General features: G+C 33.3%; 5 protein-coding genes across 5 annotated transcripts; 2 read left to right on the forward strand and 3 right to left on the reverse strand.

Moving 5' to 3' along the window:
- Positions 1 to 2,255: 2,255 nt before the first annotated feature.
- On the reverse strand, positions 2,256 to 2,731 carry PHYBLDRAFT_71160 (hypothetical protein; the record flags this gene model as incomplete). Its single annotated transcript, XM_018442417.1, has 2 exons — positions 2,256 to 2,355; positions 2,487 to 2,731. 2 exons carry the CDS (start codon positions 2,729 to 2,731, stop codon positions 2,256 to 2,258), a joined length of 345 nt encoding a protein of 114 aa, XP_018284297.1.
- A 397-nt stretch (positions 2,732 to 3,128) lies between these two features.
- On the reverse strand, positions 3,129 to 3,688 carry PHYBLDRAFT_175311 (hypothetical protein; the record flags this gene model as incomplete). The annotated part of the gene is made up of 2 exons (XM_018437465.1): positions 3,129 to 3,439; positions 3,478 to 3,688. The coding sequence occupies 2 exons, from the start codon at positions 3,686 to 3,688 to the stop codon at positions 3,129 to 3,131; spliced, it is 522 nt and encodes a 173-aa protein (XP_018284298.1).
- Positions 3,689 to 5,323: 1,635 nt separating this feature from the next.
- Positions 5,324 to 7,137, forward strand: PHYBLDRAFT_152585 (hypothetical protein; the record flags this gene model as incomplete). The annotated part of the gene is made up of 9 exons (XM_018432955.1): positions 5,324 to 5,408; positions 5,717 to 5,801; positions 5,888 to 5,932; positions 6,022 to 6,065; positions 6,171 to 6,409; positions 6,475 to 6,613; positions 6,714 to 6,748; positions 6,815 to 6,925; positions 6,976 to 7,137. 9 exons carry the CDS (start codon positions 5,324 to 5,326, stop codon positions 7,135 to 7,137), a joined length of 945 nt encoding a protein of 314 aa, XP_018284299.1.
- Positions 7,138 to 7,235: 98 nt separating this feature from the next.
- Positions 7,236 to 9,820, reverse strand: PHYBLDRAFT_71157 (hypothetical protein; the record flags this gene model as incomplete). The annotated part of the gene is made up of 10 exons (XM_018442416.1): positions 7,236 to 7,423; positions 7,632 to 7,800; positions 7,905 to 8,048; positions 8,184 to 8,298; positions 8,395 to 8,498; positions 8,787 to 8,853; positions 8,938 to 8,990; positions 9,130 to 9,228; positions 9,352 to 9,391; positions 9,582 to 9,820. 10 exons carry the CDS (start codon positions 9,818 to 9,820, stop codon positions 7,236 to 7,238), a joined length of 1,218 nt encoding a protein of 405 aa, XP_018284300.1.
- Positions 9,821 to 10,610: 790 nt separating this feature from the next.
- PHYBLDRAFT_152587 (hypothetical protein) lies at positions 10,611 to 12,668 on the forward strand (the record flags this gene model as incomplete). Its single annotated transcript, XM_018432956.1, has 8 exons — positions 10,611 to 10,646; positions 10,770 to 10,866; positions 11,028 to 11,156; positions 11,387 to 11,468; positions 11,580 to 11,835; positions 11,996 to 12,091; positions 12,213 to 12,309; positions 12,439 to 12,668. 8 exons carry the CDS (start codon positions 10,611 to 10,613, stop codon positions 12,666 to 12,668), a joined length of 1,023 nt encoding a protein of 340 aa, XP_018284301.1.
- Positions 12,669 to 12,974: the final 306 nt, after the last annotated feature.

Below are 12,974 nucleotides of genomic sequence, written 5' to 3' on the forward strand. Positions count from 1 at the left end.
GAGCATTGTGCGTATAGTGTAGATCAAGACCTTTCTCTCTATTCAAACAGAATATAAATAAATAAAGAGATGAAAAAGAGGGGGTGGAAGCAAGGAAGCGACCAAGGGGAGAGTTACAGCTGAATTATCCCCTTTTCCTGTCCCTTTTCTTTTCTTCAACCAACCTGTCTACTTGCTTACCTCACCTCACTACATCTCATATCAACTCATATTGTATCATATCAATTAAGTTATATGCATACACATGTAAAACAAAACTATATTCATCCAAAGGTTGTGCAATGTTTAACTGTCTATTATACTTTTATCTCTATCTTGCTTTCAATCTTTGGGCTTCTTTAATGTACGTCTGTCTTTATCATTATTATTATTCTTCTTAATATTTTTTTTATTCAATGCTGAATATGGTCCTCGCCTGCTCTAGAATTATGTCAAAAGTATACTAGACTTGTGTATAAGACCTATTAATGTATATATTCTTGTTTTATTTTACAAATTTATACTAATCAGACCGTTTGCTTTAAATTCCCCTTGAAATTAAACAGGACAAAGACATACACACACACATATATATATAGACAGAGAGATTAGTACATCTTTTTACTGCATTATAATACAAGCTACAAGATACAGGATATATAGTACATAGTATATTAAATATTAATTATGAGCAAGATGATGTGTATTCAAAAATCATCTTGTTTTCTTTTTGGTTTAGGAGCTTCTTCCTCTTTCCTTTTCCTTTTCCTTTTCCCTCTTTGTCCTTTATTAATATTAACATCATATTATAATATATTGGTTCTTTATTTTTTTCTTTACCAAAAAAAAAAAAGAAGAAGAAGAGGAGGATAGATCGATCGAAAGACATCACCTATAGATAATGTCATTATTATTATTATCAAAAAAAAATAATTTTTTACCGTTATTCTTAATGACCCTTGCTTATTCGTTGGACAAAGAGTCCTTACCTTTTTGTCTTTTTTGGTATTGGTTTTCTCTAAAAGAACGTCTAAACTCAAAAAACAGAATATACAAATAAAGACTCCTTTATGTTTTAGAAGAGATAGGATAAAACTATCCCTTACTTCTGATTAAAGTGTTTATTAATATTATGTATTACCCAAACCGCGCGCTCAAATAGAATAACATATTGTATATTATATGATCACAAAAAAATGACGTGCGTGCACACAATGTATGCAAATCAGTGCAGGGTCCTACAAAAATTACTTTAAAAAAAATTTTTTTTGTACATAAAATACACATAGACATAGAAAGTACAAGTACAAATAAAAGTACAAATACGAATATATGGGATGAAACGAAATAAAATTATCTTGAAATCTGTCCTTTTAATTTTTTTTTTAATTGTATATAAATATATATAAAAGAAAGGGTGAAATAAAGGGGGGTTTGAGAAAATAAAATAAAAATAAAAAGTGAGGAGAAGAATATACATATTTGTAAATTTTATCCTAAATTTTCTTTCTTTATTCGACTGTCTACAACTATCAACCGATACTGTCTTTAATAATAATTTAATAATAATTTAATACTTAATATTATATTAGCATGATCAACTGTATTTTGGTTTTTTTTTCTTTTCTTTTCTTTTAAGAAAAAAGACCAGATCGGTTAGCTATTTTGAAAGATCAAGTCAGACATAGTTACACCTTTTGCAGATTTTATAAATAAAACAGCAACCTTAAATTCATCACATAATCCCACATCTTTAATGTAAAATTGTATACATTGTATAAATATATTAAACAGAGAATTTTGACTATTTGACTTTGATTTGACTAATATTACTATTCACTAAACACCTACCCAAAGAAATATATACATACATACATTTTCGCGTGTGTGCAAAAGGATATTTCTCTCTCTCTCTTTGTATCTATATTACATATACAGATTTGTACACTTGTATAACTATGTACATGCGATAGACACGAACTTGTCAAGAAAGTATTATTGGGCAATACAACTATTTAAAAATAAATTTATGATTCACACTTTAATATTCATAATATACGACCCAAAACAAAAGGATCTATCAAGGAGGTTGACATAACTTATTCTTCAATATTAAACTACTATCTCAAACAAGATAGAATAACTATTAACAAGACAGTTTGATTTAATTAAACTTCTTTTTAAAACAATTTAAAAAATAGAGTCTCAAAGTCTTTATCGTCCCAACCTTTCCCAAAGACAAATATCACAGTTTCGTCAATTATATATATTATTCTTTAGGATCTCTTTTTGTTTTTGCGTGCCTTTTTCGGGGTTGGTTCTTCTTCCTTGTTGACCACCTCATTCTTTTTGATCTGTTCCATTTCTGCCACAAACCTTTTGTATTTTTTTTTTGTATATACACATACATATTTAAACATCAATATCAATGTATAGATAGATAGATTATATATATATATTCATTTACAAAATGATAAAAAAAAAAGAAACTTTCTTATTTGACTTACCATCGAATAGTAAAGAACAGGCACAGAGAGAGTAGCAAGAGAGCAATCACATGTCCATTTCCACCTGTGATGACAACCATTGCAGCCAGTGTTGCAAACAATGCATAGAATGCATAGAACATCAACTTGATTACTCCCTTTGCAGTGTAGCCAGGGGTCATGATAGAGCGAATGATGTCATTGGTCAATCCTGGTTCTTGAAATAAGGCATCATCAGAATCTTGAGACTGAACGGTTTTTGACATTCTTATTCGTTCTTATTTTATTTATTTTTTTAAAGATTGTGTACAGTGCTGATAAACAAAGGCCCAAAAGCTTATATAGCCGTGCGGGACTTTATAAGCTCAAATGTTATTATTATTTTATTTTATAGTAACATTTGAAATAATCCAGGACAGTGAGGACAAGAGACTGTAGCTCAAAAAGTGTTTAATATAGAATGAAATTAACCTATATAAATTATATATATATATATACAAGCTGTCATACACAGCTTATAAACAACGATACCTATACTTCTTTACATTTAAAGCCATATAATTATTCCAACAAACAAAAAACAATTATAGGTAAATAAAGATCTTAAAAGTTCTATTGAAGGGATTTTTTGTACAAACTTAAATTTTTTTTTTGATGTTTTTATTAGCTGATAAATATGCTGTTTTGGTTTTTTCCTAAGAAATCTAATGTCTTTCTCCCCAAGACTCTCCTCTCCTCTGCCAAGTGCATCGCCATTTCCTCAGACAACCCACTTTCCCTCGCGTGCTTTTTAATAGCAATTATGACACGGTGTCTTCTGGCAAAGAAAGTGTCATCTTGGCTATGCCATCCCGGTTGAAGTCTCTCCAACTCAACCACAGACTTCGCACCGTTCAGGCCAAAATGCCACTCTCTCCAAAGGTCGGGAATTGTTTTCACTCCTCTACTCATGCGGTATCGTGGAGGAGGTGATGCTGTTGTTTGTTGTTGGTGAATTGTATAGCCTGTACACTTCCAGATCCTCCAGTGTTGGCCTCAGAGTTCATTGTAAATATTGGCGTCTGGAAGCCTGGCCCACCTGAGACTGACAGGTTTATACTTAATGGAGCACGGCCAGAAGTGATATCCCTCAAGTCAGTGAAAAGTTGCTGCATGGTTTCTTTCAGCCCACTCGACTCTGGCTGTATCTGGGCCTGTATAGTCTCGAGGGATCGGTGGAGCATTGGGGCAGCAGTACGAAGTCGTAGAGTTGTAGGATCGTCTTCTCTGGCTTCGACAATATGGGCTTTAAGATCCCTAATTTATGCAAAAATAAAGGATATTAGATAACTTTGATAGGTTTATTACGTCTACTAAAAAAAATATTATTTTTCTTACCTTTCAAACTGAACATACAAAGGGTCCTCAAAAAGGGCGTGCTGCCAGATTGGGTGGGTAGGGTGGCGAAGGCGCATCAAGACCGAGTCTTGAAGAAAGACTTTTTCTTAAAACAAGCATAAGCTTCAAGAAGCAGTCGGCAGAGTTGGTGTCTTGAGCCTCATTTGCGTTGATCTTATCGAGCCAAAACGCAATCCGGGAGAAAACCTTCTTCAACAACTCAACAGGGGGTTCCTTCATGGCCCTTGACAAGAAAAAGTGCCCTGCACTTTCCGGAAAGCCGGCCATCTTTCGCATTACCTCACGCGGTAAACCATTCAGGTAAGCACCGTTCATCGTTGAGTTGTTCCATCGGCCTAAACGTCGAATCTGGGCCTCATCAACACCATCTAAATCGGCCATTCTGGCACCAGCACCTCTAGCAATGTGGGTCACCTTGGACGAGCGGATCTTGCAGAAAGCAAGCCCTTTCTTGAAGGCCTCATTATGTGCAGAGTAGCTCTATTCTTTGGTTCGATCGGTTCCTGACTTAAGAACCTTGATATCAAACCAGTCTTTTGACTCGGTAAACACAGGGAACGGCTCGTTTTCCACATGGAAGCGCTGGAAGAAGTATGTAGCAAGCATCATGACTGGGCAGATCTCAACGAGCTTGTTACGGAGACAACCGCTCACTTCCAATCGGTCATGCTGGTTTGTTTTTCCTTGTCTCATAATAAAAACAAGCGCGGGCCAAGGAGAAGGACCTTCACTCTGAAGGTCTACAGTTTGCAAATCCGGTAGCTCGGCCATTCGTACTGACTGCCCACGCAAAAGGAGAAAATGAGACAGACGTTTTGCCAAAGTAGTAGTCAACAAGTTATGCATTATTGAGTCCAAAGGTCGGTGATTGCGGCCAAGTAGAGCTCCAAGGTTGAACTGCTAATTGTTCTTGCAGTTGTTCCACCTTTTCTAGCTTTACTTGCTTTTGAAGGAATCAACTTTTTTTTTTTTCTTCTCTTTTTAATAAAGACATACATACATAGATATGAGTGTTAATTACTCCTTTTATTGAAACTCCTTTTATATTATACAGACAGTATTATATTTTGAAACAATTCAGTGAATAGACTTTTTGATTCTTTATTTATTTGACATAATAACCCGTCACTAATTTGTATGTTTTGTATTACAAAATTCTAAGCATTTAGTCGAATAATTTGTGAAAGAAGTATAGGTTATACATCATGTATGCGCTATGTGTGTGAAAATTTATTTAGATTTATATATTTGGATTATACATTCCCTTTGTGCTTATTGTGCATTGTGCGATAATTGTGCATTGTCTATTTAAATTTAAATTTAAATATAAATATAAAATATCACAGTAATTATTCATACTTTTTTCTATTATTTTTATTTATTAAAAGAGAGAGAGAGAGAGAGTGATAGATAAGAAAGGAGAGAGAGAAAGAATGCTTTGTTCATCAAAACTTAATATCATGATTAACAAATTACGTACCTGGGTGTCAGAGAACCGAAGTCGATTGATTGACGATAGCTCGAGCACCAACCTCGACTTGAGCTGTAAATATTCCTATTCCTATTCTTATTCTTATTCTTATTCTTATTCTTGGTATTAGCATTAGTATCAATCAACCAATAGACAATTTTTATTTTCAAGAAATAAGAGAGAAATACATCAATAATGATAGCATATTATCTTGATACTGTATGTATTTATATATATATATATATATATATACATATTAAACCTGCTGTTACAAAGTTATCTATACACATATACTTATCTATATATATATCTATATATGTATGTATGTATGTATGTATGATTGCTTATACTTGTATACTTGAAAAAATTATTGGCTAATTAGACATTACCTTGAGAATAATTGCAATGGGGTTCCCATCAGAGGGATTCGAAAGTCTTTTCCGTAATGCACTTTGTGATGTCAAGAGGTACAATCTTTTTCTTTCTTTCAAATTAAACAGCAACACACACACGTATATATGTATATGTATATATTGATAAACAATAAATGTAGATTCTTGGACAGTCGACACTCAGGACACTACAAGGTGTTTAATCTGTGAGCAATAATTTATTATGTTTTGTTTCGTTTGAATCTAATAAAATTATTATATATAAACCACATTTCTTTTCTTATAAAAAAAAAAGGCGATCAGAAAAGTTGTACGACAATGAAAAATTCAATGCACCAGGTTAGTGTATAACATGTAGTGTGTAGTATGTAGTGGATACAAGAAAAGAAATAAATTATTTTGTATGTATAAAAGTAATAGTAATAGTAATCATAATATACATAGTGGCAAACTACCCCTTTGATGATCACCAATCACCACCCTTTGATCTTCTGCTCAAGTTTTGTAAAGAAGCTTCAGAGTGGCTTGAACAGGATCCAGATAATGTGGTTGTGGTACATTGTAAGGCTGGCAAGGGCCGAACTGGAACCATGATAGCAGCATTGTTGATTTATCTCGAGGATGCCAAAGATGCCGATCAAGCAATAGAAATCTATGCTGCAAAGCGAACCTTGGACGGAAAGGTATGAAACGTATATAATAATAATAATGATGATATTAATATATATATATATATGCAAAACAACAGGGAATTACTATGCCAAGTCAATTGCGATATATTCACTACTTTGATCAAATGTTAAAGACCCCATTGTTCTCAGACGTTAGAGAGCTTTCGATTGTTAGCTTGACAATCAACACGATTCCTCGTCCTTATCGCTACAATGGTATAATTTTTTATTTTATTTTTTTACATATTAGATACTAATGATCACTAATGCGCTCATCAATACGCTTGTACATACCCCAAGATTATGTCGGATTTAGTATATACCACAGCGGCAAAGAGATATACAACCAAAGTAGAACAAATGCAAGTACAACTTTAAACATAATTTTTGTATTGTTGTTAATATATTGTGTTTTAGTGTACAATTGATCGTACTTTTGACAGGATCATAATCAATACACTGGGGATACTCTCTTTTAGCGGTGACTTTAAAGTTGTATTTTATCGCCAAGGTCTATTTGGCTTCAAGGTAAAAAAAAATAAAAAAAAAGCTATATATTTATATGCTTTATATTATAGGAAACTCCAATCTGTCACTTTTGGCTACACACAGCATTTGTTCCAACAAACAATATGATTGTCCATCTTAAAAAACAGTCAATTGACAAGGCATCCAAAGATACCATGTGCCATGAATTTGATGCTGATTTTTCAATTGATATTGAATTTAAACAAAAATAAATAAACAAGTAGTATATATGATAATTTACTTCTTCTTCTTCTTCTTCTTTATGTATGTATGTATGTATGTATATTATATTATATAGTTAATTAATTAATTAAATGTTATTGTTATTGTTGATGCTATTAGATTTGTATTGATTCCTAATGGTTTCCAGTAGTCCACGGTATTGTATCTTGTCGTGGAGTCGTCTTACTGTGGCAATAAATTGATCATCATCATCGACGGTCATGACAGAACCAAGTAGTTCCATGCACAGCTCTAGATCTCCTTTTAAAAGGCGTTCTATACATAACATTATCATTTTGTTGTTGTTTTGAAGGTTTCATTTATTGTTATTATTTTGGTTTGTTTATGGATATAATTAATAAATAAATGTATTGAAGATAGACATTTAGACAATAAAAGCAGTAGTAACAGTAATGTAAAATGAGAAATTATATATAAATAGAGAGAGAGAGATAAGATTATATAGATGTATGAAATATCTTACCTTGAAAGGTCTTGAGTAATACCAGGGCAACAACGTAGAGAATATCAAACCCATTCAAAAAGTATATATCCCATATACGCAAAAGAGTGTGATATCTTACCACTCCACCTGTAAAGAGTGTAATGTACCAACGAGTAGAATATATATCGCTTGTGAGACCAATCTCATTCTTGGGTATATAAATATATAATAAATGTGAGTTGAACTGTTGTAGTATACATAATACCAATACTAGCTCATTAGAGTTATTTTCACTTTTATATTTTTACTCACCAAATGGTTAAATAGTTTGGGGAGGTACTGTTGTAATAGCTTTTCCTGGATAAAGAAACTCTCCATTAGGATAGGAAACCCTGGAATGTAAAGATCATGAAGGTTGTCCCGTAGGAACATATGAACCAGGACAATAAAGGCTTTCTATGGGTATATATATATATATATTTAGGATATAAAATAAATAAATCAGTCAGTCAATCAGTCAGTCGATCAATTGATGCTTATTTCTTATCTTTTTTTTTGTCATTCAAAATAAAGTAAAGTGAAATAGCCTACTTCTTCTTCAAAGTACATTAAGATTGTAGCTGCAATATTGGTCATCCCCTGACAATAACCAACTTCGGTGTCATATAGTGAAAATGCTCTCAGGACATTAAACAGAGACTTTTGACTATGTATATAGTTTATACTTAATGGTTAGGACATTATTGATCTACTATTATCACTTTCTTTCTTTCTAACTGTTATTACTATTATTGTTATTTACCCTGTTCCATAACGTTGCTTAAACATTATGTGATCTCCTGTAGTGCGTGGAATATCTAGATCAATCTGGTGGTCATGATCTGACTCGTGTTTTAAAAGTAACTCCTTTTTTTTTTGGTAGAAAAGGGGATTTTTTTTTACGACAGCAAGAAACAAAACAAAAACAACAACAAAAAGAGGGGAAGAACAAGGGGAGGGGGACAAGGGAATAAAGGTAGATTATAGAAGAAAGAAGAGGGATAAGAGGGATAGAGCGAGGGGTTAGTTAGTTAGTTAGTTAGTTAGTTAGTTAGAATTCTAAAAGTAATAATACAAAGACATATAGAACTGTGTAGACTTTATGGACTGTAGTACTGTAGTACTGTAGTACTGTAGTGCTATAGTGATACTCACCGCATACGTTATTCGAAGCTTATCATCATGGGCAGCTGTTTGTAGTTGATCAGTGCATAGAAAGTACCTTTAAATATTATATATATATATATATATATATAAATTAATGTTGGTTTTACTCAAGATACATCTTTGTATGTTACTCTTTTACCAGGCATCTCTCCTCCAACAATCAGGAATTCCCTTGTAGACTCTTTGAATAAACTTGAAGATCAATATATATATATATATATAAAAAGGATAAATTAGCTCAATTGATTGCTTTGAACCCCAAATCCTTACTATTCTCTTTCTATATAGCTCTATAGTTAAATGGTTATATGGCTACATGTGGAATATGTACCTTTTTGGTCACAGGGAAATAGTGAACATCTTCTTTGTGCAGCACCCTGTGTTTGGCCATGGCAGCCCATTTGGTTGCCCGTTCGACTTCTTTTTGCCTCTGACTTTATTAGTATTATTATTGAATAATAATAATAATGATGCACAACATTTCTACATCCTTTTTCTTATATATATATATATATATATGTATATATATTGTTGTTGTATTGTTTTGATGTACTTGCCTGTCAGTGATTGGAGTATCTTGAAGAAATCCATATCTACATGATATACACATATACATATAAAGAGAAATATAATACAGCAATATTGATCATATTAAAGCACAAACAAGGATGTACAATGCATAGGTTTTAAGATAAAAATAAAGATAATCATAATCATAAAAAAAAGTTATTACTTAATATACATACATACATACATACATACATATATATACATTTTCTTTACCTGTCTGTCATTGAGTACCACTTCTCCATCTCTGCGACTAGATCTGGTCTGGTTCCCTGATCATAATGTCGCTTGATGGCAAGTTCTCGTTGAGGATAATTGTTAATTGGTTCGATAGGTGGTTGTTCTGGGCTAATGGAGGGCATTGTCAGATCAGTTGTCCTGGTCTCTACTGAATCACATGAACGATTAGAAGGACAAGGTGGATCTGCAGAAGGATCAGCTAAGCAGAGCTGCATTGTATGCCTGTGTATAAATGTGTGTGTATGTGTGTATGTGTGTATGTGTGTGTTGGTAGGTTTCTAAAAACTAGCATAAAATAAGTGCACTGACACTAAACACAATAAATATTATATATATATATAAATATAAATAATAATAATAATACATATATACATATACCTACTATGTATAGGTTATATGTACACACACCACACACTATACACTTGCACTATATACTTGCACTTGCACTTGCACTTGCACTTGCACTTGCACTTGCACACACACACTACACACACACACACACACAAATTTGTACATACAAAATGGCTCTATTTCACGTGTAGTACTTTCCTTTTGAGTTTCTTTGTGTGCAGTGATTTATTTTTCTTTTCTTCTTCTTTTCTTTATATATATACATAAAATATATATATCTCGTTGTGTATCTGTATGTATATATATGTATCTATGTATGTATGTATGTATGTATGTATGTATGTATGTGTAAGTACAAGTGTGTGTATGTGCAAGTGTAAGCGTGTGGGTAAGTTTCCCGTTGTCCCTTGAAATAATATACATGTATAAATGTATATAATATTTTTAGCCCTTCTAATAAATATTTTTATTTATTTTTTATTTTACTATTATTATTATTTTTATATATATTTTATTTTATTATTATTATTATTTTTCATCCTCCTTTCCTCCTCTCATCTTCATCATCAACCTCTTTCTCTTTCTCTCTTTCTGCTCTTCTTCTTCTTCTTCTTCTTCTTCTTCTTATATTCCTAATCCGTCTTTCCTTTCACAATGACTAACTCTGAGAACACTGCTGAAAACAAGCAGGTAATTAACAAAACTCTTAATGTGTACATTATAAGCTACCATCATCTTCAATATTGCCCATTTGATGATTCAGATGACTTTTTTTTTTGACAATTTTTTTTGATGTACATGTAATTTCTGTAGACCATCTTGAATGCTTATGTTGGTTTCGACACCATCACCCAGCAAATCGAAAAGAAGTCTCTTAAGAGAGGATTCCAATTCAATGTTATGGTTGTTGGTAAGAAATAATTTATAAATTAAATTGAATTGCATTAAATTAAATTAAATAGATATCATTAATATATTTATTGACATGACATTTTTATATTTGATATCTAATAATAATAATAATAATAATCTTTTTTTTTTTAAAAAAAACAAAAACCAAAAATCAAAAAGGTCAAACTGGTCTTGGTAAATCCACACTTGTCAACACCATCTTTGCATCCCATCTTATCGAGAGCAAGGGACGTCTCAACGCAGACGAACCTCCTCGCCAGACCACTGAGATTGAAGCTGTTTCTCACTGTAAGTCGGAAGCTTCTGTTTATATTGTTGTTACTATGCAATGTTGTGCCATGCCATGCTGTACTGTACTATGCTGTGCTGTGCTTTGGTGTGCTGCATTGTGCTGCGTTATGTTGTACTGTACTATATCATGTCATGTCATGTCATGCCATGCTATGTCATGTTATGCTATGTTATAATGTACTGTATTTTTGTTATATCACTGTATACTAATTGTCAACGAACTGCAGTGATTGAGGAGAACGGTGTCCGCCTTAGATTGAACATTGTCGATACCCCTGGTTATGGTGACCAAGTTAACAACGAGAACTGGTAAGTAACAAGAGAAAGAAAAGAAAAGAAAATCCAAAAGATTCCAGCACATCAAAGAATAATCTAAATCCAAACCTCTTTCTCTGTGTATCTGCGATCTTTTTTGTGTAGCTGGGAACCTATCATTAAATACATCAAGGACCAGCACTCTGCTTATCTTCGCAAGGAATTGACTGCCCAGCGCGAGAGATACATTCAGGACAGCAGAATCCACTGCTGCTTGTTCTTCATTACCCCTTCTGGCCACTCTCTCAAGCCAATTGACATTGTTGTGCTCAAGAAGTTGTCTGAGGTAGTCAACATTGTGCCTGTCATTGCAAAGTCTGATTCGCTCACCTTGGAAGAACGTGAGGCTTTCCGCCAAAGAGTAGGTTAACTTTATTTATTTTTTAGGATTATATAATAGAACCAGATAACACATGTATATATTTCTTAAAAAAGGAAAGAAAAAAAAAACTTTATAAACTCTGGACACTAAACTCGTGGTTGGTTTTCCTTTTTACAAAAAATAAAATAAAATAAAATAGATTAAGGCTGAACTTGCTTTCCACAACATCAACCTCTATCCTTATGAGAGCCACGAGGATGAAGAACAGGAACAGGCCTTGAACGAGAGCATCAGAGTAAGTCGATAGTACTAATGAATTGATCATTATTATAAATTACAAAGAGCACTTTTTCTTATTAAAAAAAACAATTTCTAATGATTACTTGCTTTTGTTTTTTTTTTTTTGCTTTTTTCAGGAGTTGATTCCCTTTGCTATCGTCGGCTCCGAGCGTAATGTCGTGATCGATGGCAAGGCTGTCCGAGGTAGAAAGACACGCTGGGGTGTCATTAATGGTAAGCTAAAAAAAGAAAGAAAGAACTCTATATAATTAGATGTGTACAAATCACACATCAGTTATAAATATAATGTATATATATACATTTCTTGTGCGTGTGTAATAATGATATTTTTGGATAATCTAGTCGAGGATGAGACCCATTGCGAGTTTGTCCATCTCCGCAACTTCTTAACCAGAACCCACCTCCAGGACCTTATCGAGACCACTGCCCATATCCACTACGAAGCCTTCCGCACCAAGCAGCTGTTGGCCATCAAGGGATCTGCACAACCCTCTTCCCCCACCCCCATGAGCTCGCCTGCCACACCCTCTACAAATGCCGGTGTAAGCCCCGCCGCAGGCTCAGCTAGGTAATAATCATAACCATAATCATAATATCATTTCAACAACAACAACAAGAAGAACGAAATGCGTTTGTCTGTATGTCTTTCTCTGTGTGTGTCTGTGTGTCTGTGTGCGTATAGTTTATTGTACTGCATTGTTTAAACTGCCGTGATGAAAATGCAGAACACATAGAAACAAACTAAAATACCTCACTACACACAACACACACATTTATCTGGTTTCCTTCTTTTTGTAAAACCAAAAAAAAGGGGGAAGACAAATGATAAGAATAGAAGAAGAAAGGCTGTATGTAATGTAACAAGGATTCTAATAAGA

The sequence above is a fragment of the Phycomyces blakesleeanus genome (genome assembly GCF_001638985.1).
Source record: "Phycomyces blakesleeanus NRRL 1555(-) unplaced genomic scaffold PHYBLscaffold_37, whole genome shotgun sequence".
Classification (NCBI taxonomy): domain Eukaryota; kingdom Fungi; phylum Mucoromycota; class Mucoromycetes; order Mucorales; family Phycomycetaceae; genus Phycomyces; species Phycomyces blakesleeanus.